This window comes from Balearica regulorum, chromosome 2 (genome assembly GCF_011004875.1).
Source record: "Balearica regulorum gibbericeps isolate bBalReg1 chromosome 2, bBalReg1.pri, whole genome shotgun sequence".
NCBI lineage: Eukaryota > Metazoa > Chordata > Aves > Gruiformes > Gruidae > Balearica > Balearica regulorum.
This window is the reverse complement of record NC_046185.1, coordinates 65,385,241-65,402,767: the sequence shown is the minus strand read 5'-3', so window position 1 is coordinate 65,402,767 and position 17,527 is coordinate 65,385,241. Positions and strand designations below refer to the sequence as shown.

At 34.1% G+C, this 17,527-nt stretch overlaps 1 protein-coding gene across 8 annotated transcripts in view; it reads right to left on the bottom strand.

The window, feature by feature from the left end:
- Positions 1-17,527, bottom strand: part of ZNF236 (zinc finger protein 236) — a 95,996-nt gene that overhangs the window by 58,791 nt on the left and 19,678 nt on the right. For 7 of the 8 annotated variants that reach the window (XM_075744563.1, XM_075744566.1, XM_075744560.1 and 4 more), the window contains exons 4-9: positions 16,063-16,241; positions 12,775-12,899; positions 9,236-9,408; positions 6,674-6,820; positions 4,963-5,034; positions 223-426 (exon numbers count right to left, since the gene is read on the bottom strand). In XM_075744563.1, the coding sequence (XP_075600678.1) occupies positions 223-426; positions 4,963-5,034; positions 6,674-6,820; positions 9,236-9,408; positions 12,775-12,899; positions 16,063-16,241 (900 nt within the window). The remainder of the gene's footprint in view (positions 1-222; positions 427-4,962; positions 5,035-6,673; positions 6,821-9,235; positions 9,409-12,774; positions 12,900-16,062; positions 16,242-17,527) is intronic. The other variant, XM_075744562.1, reaches the window with a different exon arrangement.

The following is a 17,527-nucleotide window of genomic DNA, read 5'->3' as shown; positions in this document are numbered from 1 at the left end:
TAATCAATATTTGTAACTTCGCTTTTGTAATATTATATAAAAAGATATCTTCGTGCATTCCATACCCGTTTAGTAGATCTTTACAATTCCTTCTTGACTGCTAAATCATTTAGAAATGCAGAAAGATTACTATCACTGAAAATACTGAAAACAAATTTCACTAAAATAAAAATGAGAAAGAAACCACTGAAATGTAAAACTCTTCTCACATACAGCTCTTACCTGCAAAATATCTCTATTGATTCCCACCGCAATGTTGAGTTGTTGACCAGGTTGTTGAGGCTGGTTATTTTCCACAGGACCTGGTTCTGATAACTCAAGGAGCTGCTGGATGACATCAGTTACAGCCTGCTGACCTTGATGAGCAGTAGCTGAAGACACTTGGTTTTCTGTCTGTTGAAGAAGCGGAGACCGAAAATGCGTGGCCTGAAATATACAGCAGTACATTTGTAAAGGAGGATGAAAAGTATATATGAACTCACTGTTCGGCTCCCTTGTCTGAAATGTCTGTTAACTGTCCACTACAAAGATGTCCACTTGTATAAGACATAAGGATTATACAGAACTGTCATTCAAGGTGTGCTCACTCCACTAAGGAATGGCTTCTGTATATCTCTTCTCTGGAGTTCTTGCCAAGCTGTGTAACTGTAAGCTTACAGCTTGACTTAAGTTTATTGTAACTACTGAACCTTCAACCACTTTACAAAGCACAGGGATCAATAACTGAATTCCACATGTAGAGGCCACATGAAAAGTAATTCTAAAACAAATAAACGGCACTGACATGGTTGTCTTTTAAAAGTTCATATTTAAATAAAGCAAGTCCTTTGGAAAAATAACCTTCTATTAGTTACGATTTATTTGTGTTGTTACATCAAAACCCTTCAGAACAATCAAACTATTAACTTTTTTTTGCCCTCAACTTTCAATCTTCTCCATTTCTTAGCTTCAGAAGAATGTCTTCATACTCTAAAAATTTAAATACACACGGAGCTGTATGTCAAAATACTAAAAAAATCTTCAAGTCTAAAAATCAAGTTTCTTAATCTTTAATTTGATACTTCAACAAATATGAAGTGATAAAAAGTGACAAAACCCCTTGATATTGCTTTTTAAAATCAGAAATAAAGACAACTTCTGTTCTCCTTCATTTATAAACTTCTCTTCCCTATAACAAATAGGCTACAGAAGTATACCACTACTGAAATAACTGCTTTGAATCATTTATTTTACTGCAGAAAATAAAAATATATAATGGCTAGCCTCATAATCATGTTTCTTAGAACACACTGGATATTTACTTCTAATCACTTCTGTTGTCTAAAAATAATCACTTCAGGTGTGCGTGCACACACACACATATATAAAAACTGCTATCTTCTTTCAGATCACTTTGAACAAAGAATAAGCTTAGGCTTCATGTGTGCAGTATTTCTTCCAAGCTGAAAACTCCCCTGAGATTTTCTTTATACTGACACATTACACTGAACAATCAAAATGACACTGTCACCATATTTGAGGATGGTTACAAAGTAATATATAAAGAAAAAATAGCTTGACTCAAGTTATGTCCTGTGAATTTGATGAAGTATTCTTAATGCCTTCTCATGAGACAATATAAAACAAACCCTTAGCACATTTCTCCTGCATGCATGCAAAAATAGCACTTGCTATTTTGCTGATTTAACTATTAGTCCATCTTTTTTCACCTCACAAGTGGGACAGATGGAAAGACTCCACCTCTTCAGATTCAAATTTAGCAAAAGTGCTATAAACTTTTCAGTATGTGTTTTACAAAATAAAATGCACTATATGGCATTTTCATTGCAATAAACAGGAACTGAAGCGAAGTGTTTTGCTAACGAGTGTAACAGCTCTTTATAGAGATCACTCATTTTCTTGAAACAGAATGCAGGGAAGCTCTTTAGTAGAGTAGGAAGCCTACACTAAAAAGTCTATAAAATTCTCCCAGGCTTTAGCAAGAAAAAAAACAACCATTGTTAATGAAGGAACTGCTCAACATCATCTTTGACATGAAAATTACACTATTAAATGTATTTAGCCAGTGTGTTCATATATTATACAGCAGTTTATTTACAGTCTCAAGGAGGTTATCTTTTTTGAAAAATAATATATACATATGCATGCGTAGAAAGTTTGTTACCATTACTATTAAGAAACCCTGTTCATTATAAAAAAGAGGTCTCTTTGTAGGTCTCATTTCGGTAACTGATTTTAAAAATAGCACAGAGAATGGTTTATTACTACTTCATAATTCCACATTTGTTCAATTAGAATAGTAGACCTTGTGATCACCCCTAGTCTGTCTAATTTGCTGTGTAACACGGACTGTGTGACTCCTCTGAGTCAATTACTCCTTCAAGTAAAGTCATTGTACAGAAATTATGGCAGCTCTTTAAATCAAGTAATATATTGTGGTAACTTTTTCTGTTCCTCTCCAACAAGTTGCTCCAACAGTAAATTATCCACACTAAAATTCCATACATTATTTCAGAGCATTAATTCGTCTAGCTTCAACCCTCTAAACTTTTTTCTCTTCTCTATTAAAGAGATTATAGATTTTTCCCTGTTCTTCAAAACAGCAGATGAAGTCATCCTTAAATATTTTCTCTCATGGACAAAATAGATAAGGTACCTTGAATCTCTTCAATAATAAAATACATCATATCATACTTGAAGAATTCTGATGGCTCTGTTTCTTCCTGTATCTTTGAATACAGTTCACGAATAGTGAACACTATAAACAGACAACCAACAACAGCAAAGTTTCCCAGAATGAAATACAGAGGACATATAAGCTTTACATTTCTATGTGAAGCTGCTTCTCCAAATAAAAAGACCAAAACTAATCTTTCCAGGGAAGGAAAACCTAACTTTTAGCTGATACAGCAATTATTACCTCTTCCATCCCTATTTATAAGGGGAATTTAAAATCCTTGAAAACTCCTGTGAATATGGCCTACTTTTCCCATTCTGTATGTGATTTTATTCTTGGCCATATCAGAACATATATTACTTGGTACATCCATCTCACCAATAAATCCAGATCACTCTGTATGAGTGATTTGTCTTCTTCATAAATTACCTCAGTCTTTGTATCATCCTGATCCATGATGATTTTATATTTTTTTCCAGGTCACTGATAAAATATTAAGTAGCGTAGGGTCAAGAATTAATTTCCAATAAGGAAAAGGAAGAATCAGTAAGGATGCAACTAGTCGACTTGCCAAAAAGCTAACATTAAATAGAAGTACCTATACATTTTCTTAAAACCATGTGTGATACGTCGCACAGTCCCATGGAGAAAACTGAGCATACATCCTAGTTCAACAAATGAACAGCAACTGCACATAAACGAGAAGGTTGTGCATCTGAAGGCATGGAAACAAGCAGACAGTACAAAGGAGGAATATTTGAAAACATGTAATAAAATTGCTGCTGATTCACCTTAGCATTGAGGTCTGTCTGCATCAGTTTTGAGGTGATACCATGCATCCCTTTTCCACAAGATTCCCATACAGTGTATAGTCACTACTGTAAAAATAGAAGGTACCCTAACAAGGAAAAGGAAAATTCAGGTTTCTGCTCTAACTCCTCAACTAGAAAGTCAGGCTTCTCCTTGCTTGGTTTCCTAGATCCACTACATGTAAGCTGAAGCTCACTCTGTAAAGGTTCACACTTAAACTGCTTGATGTCTCAGCAGTTATTAAGTCATTCTCTGGAGAAGAAAAAGGTTTGAAGACACTAAGGACTGAACTGGACCAGTTCTGCCACTTAGTAGGCAAGAACACCAGGAAGGGGCAATGCTCCTTTGCAATATCCATTGCTCCCAACTGGCATCTCTCACTGGGTAAAAACCTGGCATTCTGCATCAAGTACAAGGAACCACACACTGGCACAATGATGATTATCTTCATTTTAGACCTGTGCTTTCACACACACACATGCACAAGCTTCCCTAAAAACCAGGCATCACCTCTGATGCCACTCCTTCACAAGGAAAATAATTTCAATTGGTTAAAAAAAAAAAGAAAATTTACTTAAAATAAACTGCTTTTGAAGAATAGCCACTTTTAATACTTTTTAAAGTCTTGTAAGAAATATAGTATAACTATTTAATACAGCAAAGATTAGTAATTAATTAGTTCACATCAGTTCAGTTTTAAGTTAACTGGTCCTGGAACACTGAATTCACAGTAAAAGATAAGAAAAAAGTAGATAGACTGGTTATGGTGACTTAAAGCAACACTGCCACATTTCTTAGTCCTTGGTTTTGTGGATTCTAGTACATGAGAAGACAATCAGTGGCTGAAGTTGGGATGGGGGGATGCATGTCAAATTAGTCTGTCACTAAGATACCATGCCGCAACCTATAGCTGACAAACACGCTACATAGACGCAACAAAACGCGAATGCTTTCACTGTGACTGGCACATAAGACTGCTTGCTATGGGGTTCTGGAAAGCCAGCCTGGCATCGTCCTTCCCCAGCTCCATGGTCTTCTCCGGAGCCCTGCTGCCTCAATTCCAAGCAACTCAACCAGCACCAACACAGTTCCTTCCATCTCCACCCAAACCATGGTATCCCCATGAAGTAAAGTCAGATGGGCAGGATAATCCAGTCTTTAGGACAGTCCTTACTCTCCTCTCGTCTTTTTATACAGAGAGTATTTGCCACCATTTTGAAGACCTAATGGATGGGATTATGTGCAAAATCATGACCGTATCATGAATGAGGAAATATAATTCATTCAAGAACTGCTCCAGTCCTAAATAACCAGCTGCATTAACAAAGAAGTTTGCCTTCACATATTAGCTGATCAACTTATCAGAGGACTGTTGCATATTCTTTTCCACCAGTTAAATAAAGCTTACAAAATTATGTAAAGTTTCTCCCACTGTTAGTCGTCACACAAAAATATGACAAAACCTGTACACTTACATTCTTCCATTTGTTATCAACAGGCTGCAAAAGATTAGCAGGGGATGTTGTTAAAGGCTGGGTGACAGACTCCTACAAAGAAATGAAAATAAAGTATTTTAAGCCTTTGTATAAATAGAAGAAAAACATGGCTAATATCAAGCATAAAAGTAGCACTGTTCATTTTCCCACAGTATGGAGACTAGGGACAGAAAAAATGAGACTACAGGAGATAGAGCAGTACCTAGAATCACTGATGTTGCTTCACAGTTTATATACATTAGATAAACACAAGTTACAGAAAGCAATACCTTAGCTATAAGCACTGATGCAGCAAAGGGCAAATAACAACCTTAGAGTAAGCATATTTTACAAGATATGCTCATGTATCACACAAGAATGCATTCTTTGGTAGCACAGCACTTCAGACTTCAACTTGTGGAATTTGTTGTATTAAGGACACAACCACTGTTCACCCCCAGGTATATAACAAGCGACAACAGAGACTGATTGCAAACTTCAGAACAGAATTATTATACTGGAGATTTGTTGTTAAAAAAGCTCTGCAAGTTTTGAGCAAAATGAAAAAGTCAGTTCTAATATAAGAATGCTAGTGCTAATCTAAGAAGGTAACATCTTTCTATAGCAATAAAAATCAATTGATCATTAAATCTTTGCAGTTTCAGATATAAAATTAAAAATAAAAAGCTTAATACTCTTTTATTGTGTGACTGACATGTCAGTTATCTTTGCTTTTCCTTGTTAAACTTCTTGGCATCTGTTTTTGTAAAGAAATCTTTTTCTCCTATATTGCTTACACTATGGTATGGAGGTAGACTTTATTTTTCCCCTCTTTTACACAAGCAGAGAAGTACGCATGCAGCAAAGATAGTAACACCACACTTCTGTAATATCAATATGCAACGCAAATGCAAAATACTCAAGTAGGCCAAAACAATAAAAACACAGCTGGACAGGGACAGCCAACATGTGGTAGTATGATGGAATCCTTTTCCATTCTGCTTTTAAGATTAGGCTTACGAATGAAGAGATGTACAAAAAGACGTAGAGATTATATGTACTTGTAAGCAAATATGCTATACAAAAAAACCTTCATGAAATCTAAAAAAGAAAAATGGTTCTGCAAACACTACTTGACACTTGTTTTCAACAAGATACAGCTGCATAACGAAATTGAGACTTTAAAGTTTAATCCTCTTCTTCAAAGTCTGATATTACTTGTCATCCATTGACCTTTAAAGCATAAAAGTTGGAAATGATGTGAAACAGAGGGCAATAAAGGTAGAAAATGTAGTTCTATTCACAGAAAAAAACATACTATGATACATTAAATATGCACTGGCTCAAAAAATAAAACAGCCTTATGGAACCAGAAGCATTTTCTGAAATTTAGCTTCTTGTATCTTGGTTAAAAAAAACCACCCCAACATTCAGTGCTTCCAGTAATGCTTTTTCCTTTATAATTCGTCAAATAAGCAGCTAACATTTAAAATAAATTATCAGAAATACTCAGAAAAAGAATCCACTATGTCTTCATATGGAATAGAATTATATAAACAATTTCTGAAAGTTAGTTAAAACTAATACATAATTTGAGTAGTTCCAGATTTCATTGTTTCAGTAAAACTTCACAATTAATTTTATGCTATCTGGGTTTCCTCCCCAGATAAACTCTTAAAGGCATTTTCACAATAAACCAAGCAAAGCTTACCGCTGTAACATGAGATACATCTGCTGAAGAGCTTGCAGAATTCTGTGGACCACCCATGTGCATCTTGCTGATATGTGTATTTAAACTACCCAAGCTTTTGAAGACACAGCTACATTCTGTACAGTTGTATGTAGGGCCATTCTTCACCTTCAGTAAAACAAAAAAAATTAAGTAAATTTTCCCTAAATCTACCAAATTTTATATTTTTCATTATTTATCCACAGAACAAATATACTATGGGGTTATGAGAGCTAAAATGGTTTATTTTTCCAGGTTACTGATATTCAGTTATGGAAGCAGTCTAGTATCTCTTGGATATCAAGTCAACTGTAATCTACCTGCATGACTGTCCTCTCTATTACCACTTCTTAACACTGAGAAGCACCAGAGAGCAAAACAAATGTCATCTGACAAATGAGGCTTCAGACTTTTCCCTCCTTACAACTTCCTACCGTTACACACTTAGAAACAAAACCAAAATGCAACTTCATCAACTAAGATGTGCCTGAAGATGTAACATCATACATAATACAAATGGTAGTCTGTAAATATGAAGAGAAAAAAATGCAGATAATTCATCTTCAGATTTTGGCTCTCTTCTCTTTACTTTTGCAAAAGTATTTTTTAAAAATTTCTAAGAAAAAAGAAAATCCATTTTTTTTGGTCAAAATAGAATGAGGGAGAGATAGATTGGCCCAAAGGCCATATGAACTGCATGAAAAAACAAAAAAGAAACACAAGCACTCCACCAAAAAAACAACATAGTGAAAGGCAGGGAAGTTTAATGTATAGTTTGAAAATTTGAACACACAGGATGAGGAAGTGATCAGCAGCAACTTGTTTGGGACTTTCAGGCCAAGGGGTTGAGGTAATTAAAGCAGCTAAACTTGCAGATTCCAACCATCCCCACTTCTCCCTCTTCCTCAATCTATCACATAGCAGTAAGAACCAGTGCAGTACTTTGAATATTTAGGGGACAGCAAAGTTTTCAAATGAAAACACACTACTTGCAATACAGTATGAAATTTTGTATTTTCTGACATAAGTTTAAACTGGTAACAAGACTTCAGGAAAGAGGTATCAACTAATAAAATACAGGTAGGACTAGACAATGATATGTGAAGTAAGAATCAACCTGTTTCATTATCACCTGTAACATTTTATGACTGTGTCAAGATAAAAATGAAGAATTAATAGAGTTCTGCATGCAACCTTAAAAGAAAAACAGCGACAGCAAGCAAGAAAGGAAAGAATCCAACAAGTGATCCAAAGCAACAACTAAAATGTAGGCTCAGGATCACGAAACACAGCATAAGCTGTGATCAAGAGACAGCATTTATTTGACACAACCTATCCCACAACTGACTTTTTTTATTTTTTCTTAGAGAAAACCAGACTAACACAAAAAAAGAGTGAAAAATATTTTTGGCTCAAACCCCAACAATCCTGTAATACTGAAAAAAAACCAATGTAAATTATGAAATTAACGTTGGTACTTTTTTTTTATGCAGCAGAAGCTATTGCACATAGGGAGCTGTGATCAATAAGGAAGACTAGTCACACAAAATTATATGAAATGTAAACTTATGATTTAATATAATTAAATGTAACACTAAACACTAAGACATATTCAATGAAGTAAGTAAAAGTAAGAAACTCTAACGCATTAAACGGATCCTTAGTAAAAAAAAAAAATCCAATAAATAAGATCTATTGTTGTAACACAAAAACAGAAAACAAGAAAGCAAATCTCAGCAGAGTTAGGGGAAAGAGTGAGAGCAGAGATGATATTCTGCATGCAGGTAAAAAAAAGGGAAGAAAAAAAAAGCTGCCTCTCATTTTATACCTTCCAAATCAAAACTAGGTCTATTTCTGGGGGTATTTCCAACCACAAACCACTAAGTCAGCAAGGAAATTACTGGACAAAGTTGCATAGCCAATGTTGCTCAGAAGATTATATTACATTACCATAGCAGTATCTTCTGCATCTTAAAAATTGTCTGTCACAAAGAAGAAAAAATCAGCATAAAGAGGTCTGAGACAACCATGTTTTTTATCTTATTTTGTAATTTTCTTCTACTTGTAATTGAAAAACCTCTGAAAAAGGCTGCAAGATATATACTTCAAAGACAAATTGCAAGTATGCTCTATGATGGAGTTAGTGGGTTGCTGTTTGGCCTTGAATTTTTTCACCATTTTCTGCTTTGCTGCTTTTGGCTTACTTTCATCTGATTCTAGCCCTCGTTCTCCCAAGACTGACACAGGTACATACTTACACATCTAAACCCACTAATAATTTATTAATCTATCAACGTACCAAAAAGACAATGGTAAATGAAGGTTTTGCTACTTATCCTAAGTATACATTTATACAGATTAAGCTATTTTAAGAAAGCTTGCAGGTAAAACCAACAAACTAGAATCTATACTAGAGCAGTAAATCTATATTGGCTGCAAAAAGCATCGGAGAGAGCACAGGAACAGCGAACAGGATAATTTAAATACTGAAAAAGAAATAAGCAGTATATTAGCACCAACCACTTTATGAATAATTGTATTTACCTCTGAATGAACTCTCTGTATGTGTGACTGAAGATTGCCTTTCTGAGAAAAGGCTGCAGGACAAAAGGCACAAGCATGGGGTTTTTCACCAGTGTGCTTGATCATATGGGTCTGCAATGCCCCCTTCTGGTTAAAGGCTTTTCCACATTCACTGCATTTAAAAGGTCTTTCACCTGAAAGGGGGGGGGAAAAAAAAAAAAAAAGAAGAATGTGAGGTAAAGGGCTTTATATAAACGTTAGTAGTTTCCTGTATCTAAATGAAAAATTCAGTTAAAATAAAATACTGCATATAGATACCAGTACATACACATAAACACAGAAACATACGTTACCAGGTGTTTTGACAACACAATTGTTTACCTCGATTACCAATTTCAGCATCTACCCTGATCAAGATGTAGCTTTGTGAAAAAGTTTCATGACCCAGCTGATGATGATCAGTTGAAATGCGTAAAACAAATGAAACTTGTACGAAACAATTATTTAGAACAGCTTCCCTCAACTTGTTGTTTGGAAGATCTCAGAAGTTGCCATGCAAAACCACTGGAGGAAAAGAAATAGGGGAAGAGAAAAACCAAAACCACGTATGCCATTCTTTTACACCAAATCCTGTAAAATGCATGTACCTGCACAGACACAAACGGGTAAGCAGAGGGTGGAAAGGACAGTAACAAATAACTAAAAGTCAAAAATTTAACCTTTTATTTAGTCTAAAATCAAAAAGTCTTACAGCAATTTTGCAAAAGGTGGCTTATGGTTCCTGCTCCCCAATAAATATTAATAGTCATTCATTCTTTACAACCACCTACTGAAAAAGTGCAATAAAATAATGTTTTTATTACATGAGATATTGTACAGCTCTGCCTAAAAAATAATTGTAAAACCTGGAGTGTTCATATTACTACTGAACATTAAAGAAAGTCTAGGCAATATCGTTACAGGAATGCTCTGTCACCATTGCCTGATTTTAGTTTTCTCAGTGCTGTGCATACATATAATTATTTGTACATTAACAGATTAACCATGAAAAACTCCCCCGAAATTGTGACAAAATATAATAGAACCACATTAACATATTACAAAGCTACATATTTTAAACACACAGATACTAAAAACAAAGTTCAGTTTCTTAGGACTACATGTCTTAATTGACTGCTGGAATTCACTGTGAATTCAGTATTTTTTTTATTTTTTTTTTAGTGAAACAGTTTAGCTGTGGTAACTCCAGGACCTTTAGAAACTTTCAACACTTTCCATTTGCACATTTCTATAGCTAAAACACTATGAATATGCTGTATATTATGTTTGCTACACCAGTAAGTACTAGCATGTGCTAAATATTATGCATGCTAAAGCAGTTTTAATGAATATTTTTATATGAATTCTAATTATATAGCTGTAATTACAACTAGTTTAAAATAATTCTCAAATTCACACTGTTTGAAATAAAAGCAGCTATTTTCTGAAATAGATTACAAGCATATAACTCATGGTGTCAACTCTGAAGGAATGTTTATTTTCTGTTCTGCTGCTTACAGCTTTTAAAGACGCTTTAAGGTCTGGGGGTTTTAACTATATTTTTTAATACAGATTAAAATACAGAACACTGATTCAGATCTTGAAATACATACACAAAATTCATATTGGGCTTTCATGGGTAAAATGCTTATCTTAGCTTCTATTAATAGGTGTTGGTGGACACATAGAAGTGTTGCTTCAGGTTAACTTTGCCTATTTAAGTAAATTTCATTACTAAAACTAAATCTTAATTCTAGTGTGGAAATGTGGAATTCCTGTATTTCTCAAGTATAACTTAATAAAATATAGATTTGGGAGGGGAAATGGGGGGTTCATTACTTAGTTATTAATATGGGAACTGCAATCCCTGAGACTTAATTTTTTTTTTCCCCTAAAGGGTCTAAGTGCTTAAAATTAATAGCTACGAACAAAAAAGTATTGCAATTAAGACACTAATGTAATGCTGTACATGTAGCACAGACGTGTTCTTTTAACAATTAAAGACTTAAGTATTCTAAATTCTTTAAAGCAGTGTTCGTAGTTCTTCTTTCCTACATATTTTACAGTACCTCAAGCAATTGGATGCCAGACAGATTGTCTGCAGATTTAAAGCAGTAACATACTTCAAAAATTAAATGAGCATTCACCAGCCGCTTGGAACTTAAAATGACCTACCATCATGTGCAGATTGGGACTACATTTTCTTTTCTGGTTTCCCAACAGACAAATGTCTTTTTAATCTTCAAAGAACTACAAAAGCTCTTGAACTTTTTGAAGCTTTACAAAAGTGTCCTCAACCAACTACAATCTTGTTTCTTTAATTCTGACTAGAATAAGCTGAAATAATGTATCAAATAGATACAAAACTCAAAACTAAGAAAGTTAATTTTCAATGCATTTTTTTGGAAATTACTTTGAGGCAACTTTTAAAGCAGGTACAAGGGTGACCTCTTGTGTTACTGCTCTACAATTAAATTATAAAGCTTAAAAAGACTCCTAAGAAGGAGTCATGCAACAGAACTTTTACTTCTCCCTTGGCAAAGTCATTCTTGCACATAGCAACTTGTCACATCACCCTCTGAACAGACTGCTAATACAAACAATATCGCACACTTACCTAATTTCTAATTTAATTAGCTAAAAGCTAGACAGAGCAATTTATTCACAAGATGGGAAATACATATATATTGCACGTCACTGGAACACTTTCAGTGAAGGCTTTCTTTAAAGCCAAACTTATGCTGTATTATGTATATCTGGCTAAAACTTGAGAACTATTCTTACAGTCCTCTGTACACTTCAGAAACTTTTGTATTATTTTGTACTTCACATTTTTTAGTTATTTCAATTGCTTAAGGGTTAAACAAATGCACATATTTATTACAGTAATTTTGCAAAAAACATCCACTATTCATTCTGCAAAACTTCACAACCACTTGCTCTTCTTCAAGTATCAAAATTACGATCTAGGTTTATCACCTCGCAAGTTCACTTTGGTCATCCTGAAAATGGCAGTTACAGTAATTACAGAAAATATATGGCAGTAACTTTAAATAAATCAATCTAAAAACAAAAGCAAGGCCACTATGTTAGTAGTGTTACTCATTCTCATGTATTTCTACTCTTTTTGTGATTGTAAATTTTGCAACTTGTTCTCTAGAGTATATGTAATCCCATTTAGAATACCTGACTGGCCCTTATCTAGGTATTCCAATTTTAGGGCCCATTGAAACTTTACATACCAAAACTAGTATTCTGTAACAAATGAAACCTGTAAAGCATTAAAATTTCCAGATGTATATCATCTGAAACAGTTAAAAAGATTTTCAGAAGCATATAAATTTCCTAAGCAAAGAATTACATAAAGGGTGTTTTAAACCCAACAGGTAACAGCATCTAATGAGCCAGATGTATTAATACTGTTTCAAGTCCCAACTGGTAGAAAAATATTTAGCATTTCACAGATTAATTGAATTCTGTAAAACAAATGCAAACTAAAATAATTACTTCCACAGTCTTACCTGTGTGTATCCTAACATGTCGTGTTAACTGACTTGGCTTCTGAAACGTCTTTCCACAGTGAGGACAGGAATAGGTAAACCCACTTCTGTCAATATTTCTGTTATAAGACCTGGTATTTGATACCCTGTCATTTAAAAAAAGAAAAAAAGGGGAATTTAAATAAAACCCTTTTCATCCTCATAGTAAACATTATTTTGAAGAACCTGATTTTACCCCATCATTTTTTAACATACAGTGTAAATTTGATGACAACGTATAGTATTAGCTGTGACAGTTTAAAAACAAAAGCTTTAATGATACAAAAGAAAAATGTAAATGGAGCATTTTTCTAAGTGCCTACAAACAACAAGAATTCTAGTTATTTCTGTAATAAAATTGATACTACTTAGAGGCTCTCTAGAGACATTTGCACTGTAAATTCTGCTAGAAGTACACTGTGACTTCACAACTACTGTTTTGGTGGGAACTTTCAACTCTGTGCAACTTTATTTCTTTTGCCTGAACACAGCAAGACTTTTGTTCTTAACTAGAATAGGAAGATCTCATAAACTAGAGCTCAAATGCAGCTGGTCAGGTTGAATAAAAACAGGTTAAGAATTTAACAACCCAAATATTCACCACTGCTTCTCAATACAAACCACAACCTCCACAGAGACACGGTAACAGATGATATGAACTCCCATAATTCATTTCTCTACAAATAAAACTGATTAGTTTAAACAACTGCTGAAAAACAGCAATGTGGGAAAAACAACAACTGATTTTTATGCTGGGAAAAGAAAAACTAAAACCTAGGAGATACTAAAAGACTGTTACAACAACTCGGCTAAAGAAGGTGAGACCAGAAGGCAGTAGTACCTACAGCACTCCACGTTTTCCATACTGCCTGAATATTTACACCTATACAGTAACCCACCTTGTCAGTACTGCTTAAAGCTAACTGAACTTACACAAATTCAAATACCTGGTAGTTTTCCGAACATCTGAGAAAGAAGAATTAGCTAAATGTGGAGCAGATGTGCAAAATACAATACCATCTTGAAACACAGGCTAGTATAACAAGATAAAAAACAGCAGGGGAGTGACAGTCGGTGCGTAACACAGGAAATCATTAAACTTCTGCTCAAATGATGCATCTTTCTACTCTAAGAGAACACAGTTATTCAGAGTATATTTAAAGGAAAGCACGTTTTTCCTTCTAAGTGCTTCAAATAAACATTGCATGCATTTTTAAACTCTTTTTATACTCTTGCAGAGCGAGCACAGTGTCTGGGTAATATATTTTACTTTTACATATTAATTACATCTATCAAAATTTACTAAGTATGCAGAGTAAAATCAATTGAAGATTGAAGAATAGGAGAGAGACCAACAGAGACGTCAGAACCTCTTCTTTCCATCTCAGGACAGATCTAGACCAGCCTGATTGTCAGAATATGCTTTCTGGTGAACACCACCTGTTTCAACTATAGCTGTGGCATTTTAGTAAAGAAAATAATACCGAATTTGGAGACAACTGCAGAGACAATCCTTCAAGATCAGATCACATTCTAAAATATTCCCTCATTTAGAGTTATAACCATCTTCTTTTCAGCAAAAGGTAGATATTAAATTTAAATTATAACTTCGTAATAGTTTTCCATTCGAATGCTTCAAGCACAAAATAAACACCCTTTTGGGAAGGAAAGTGCAATCACTTTACGAAGAAAACTGAAGGAAACAAGGCTCTTCATAATTTCAAATCCTAAAAAAATTCTGAAGGTTATTTTACAATGAAAAGCGGGAATCAAATAGTAAGATTTTTAACTACTGATGTATGTCTTTGAACTTTATATACAGCCAAGCAGGTTAGGTCAAATGTTAACTTTTCATAATTCATCTGAACAATAGAAGAAGATCGTGTCAATAAATAAATAAATAAATAAATCAGAATGTCCACATTTTTACTTTCAAAATCATTTCTACTGAAACGCAGAAGGTGGAGCAGGATCACTTATGCAATTCATTAACCTGGCTCACGTACATGGGTTGTATTGGTACTGCTGGTGAAAGCACAGTAAAGCACTGTTATGGACAGTAGCTTCTTAAACAAATGCAACATGTTTCTACATCTGAACTGATAAATAAGGTGAATCTCATATAAGAAAGCTCTGAATCTAGAAATAATCCATGTTTATGAAAATAAACAAATTATCATGGAGTGCTTATATCTCATTTATATCAGAATGTCGCATGGATAATACTCTCACAAAATCTCAGCCATCATATTAGATTCAGTCATCCATTCTTTATTTATTCATCCTCACTTACCCAGGAGATGTCCACAACAGGAACGTTTTTTGTGTGTAATATTATATAACTCAATAGAAACGTTAACAACTTTACCTCAATTTTCAGTTTGCAAATGCAAATCTACAACAATTTTAAACCTTCTGGAACTATTAAGATCTCACAACCTGCATAATCTGGTAATAAAAGTAATTGGGAATACCTTATGTTTCTCATTTTTAAATGTGTATTTTTCCATCTGTTTTTATAGAAACAGAGCAAAGATTAAAAGACAGATCACTTGTCAAAAACCTTAGGCTTTCTTAATGTATAAACTGAACCAACACGAGTAAGATTTTCCTTCTTCTCACTTACAGTAATTTTCACCTTCCTAAAAGTGAAGTTAAACTAGAGAGCTGAAAGAAAGGACAGAACAAATTTTCACCGAAAGTAAGAACAACATTTATTAGGCCTGGTTTTTCCCTTTATTTTGTGCTTTTTCAGATTTACTAGAAATTCATAGTAGGTTGTGGTAAAGGACTACCTGCAAAAGACAATTAGACTGCAAGAAACAACTTATTTCTTTGCAGAAGGATCGTATGAGGATTTTTGCAATTACAATAACTGCTACATAAAATTAGTATACATTTTCTTCAATGTACTGCCATTAGCCTTTAAAATGACACATAAACACACTCCAAAAAGCACTCTGTATCAGAAACTTTGCCTGTGTTTACAAATAGCTAGAGATGGAACTACACTTAGTATGGGTGCCTAAATATGAAAACAGAAAAAAGAAAAAAAAAAAAAAAGCCTCCAAAATAAAGGCCTCCAAAAATAACCACCTACTTTAGCAAGGTTTTAAAAAACAATTGCCATTTCATAACAGCTTGGCAGAGAAAAGAAATTATCTGCATAGATCATGGTACTTTGCTGACTGGAAGTGCTACTCTTGCTTCCCCCAGCTATCACCATATAAGTAACATCTGCTCATTTTGTTACAATCCCGTGATCGTCACCTTATTTTATAGTGTGTTTTCATATGCTCCTTTAGCTGTGAGGAAGTTTCAAATTCCTTTTTGCAAGACTTGCAGCTGTGGGTCCTACTGCCTGCCAATTCTTGACGATGTTCTTCCATGTGTATGGACAGCTGACTCTGTAAAGTAAATTCATCTCCACACTCTGAACAGATAAGATTCTGAAAGAGATAACAGAGACTGATTTTTTCAAAAGATTCCCAAACAGCAGTACACTTGCATAAGCTTTGCTCAAGTAGATGAATGTATCCTTCTATGGACATTGGCAGCTGGAAGCAAGCAGCAATAAAAGTATACAAGCGAAAAAAAAGGTTATGAGCCCCATAATATAAATCATGAACAATAATCACTGCAAGCTTAAGGTAATATTTATATGTTAAGAAACTTGACTGAAACTGACTTCTGAAAAAGTTCATATGGTAGCAGGAACAAGCAGCTCAGTACCATCCTCCCCATCACTCCCTATTTCCTTGGTAGGCTAGTTCAAGATAGACACAGAAACTTACCTCAGTGCCATTACGCTATGCTCTACATAAACATTTGTAAAAAATACTACTTTCTAACCAGAAACACCTTAACTGTACCTTCAGAGATTTTATACTTTTACTAGTTAAAATTATACAGATTGTAACTTTTTAACACTAATCCCAGCACAGTTACAACTGATTTTTCTTAAGCTATCTTCACAGATCAGACAACAGAAATAAATAGGGACACATAATGTTTTTGACAGATATCACTTCAACCCATTTATTTTACAGCAGTGTTAAACATAGCACTTTCCAGTTACATTAGTATTCCACGTCATTTAGAATGGAAATCATACTACTTGTAATGTTTAATGTAAAAGCACTGCCATTTCTCTGAAATTCAGAGGAAGAATCAAAGTCAAATATTGTTTCAATGAAAACAAAATGCTCTGCATTTATTTGAGTTCCTTTTGCTTTTCAAAATCATTAATTTAATTTCTCAGTCTATCTTTATTTTACAAAATCTAAGCAGAGAGTTAAGATTAAATTTCTAAAAATATTCACCATCTCTTTGGCAAGACATCTGTTACATGTTCCTTACTGGTGTGCATAAGTAAATTCAGATTTTTTGTCTCAGTTCAGTTTTCAGTAATTGTAATTATCACTGCAAATGGAAATGTTTTTTATTCTCCTCCCCTTTTTTTTTTCCTCCTTGAATGAACAACAAGGGAGGACAAAACCCCAGTGTTAATTTAAATAAAGGTAGTGACAAGAATGTTTTAATCAAGAGGAACAAAGATATGCAGTGCTATTTTTAAAATGCTTTGACAATAAACTTGTTCCCTAAGTCTGAAAAAACAAGAATTTCACAATATCACCAAACAACGTTTCCACACTATGATAGCTTAAGAAAATCTTAAAAATCTGAAGTTCTTTAATGAAATTAAACACTACCTCAAAAAATGACTTGTTTAATC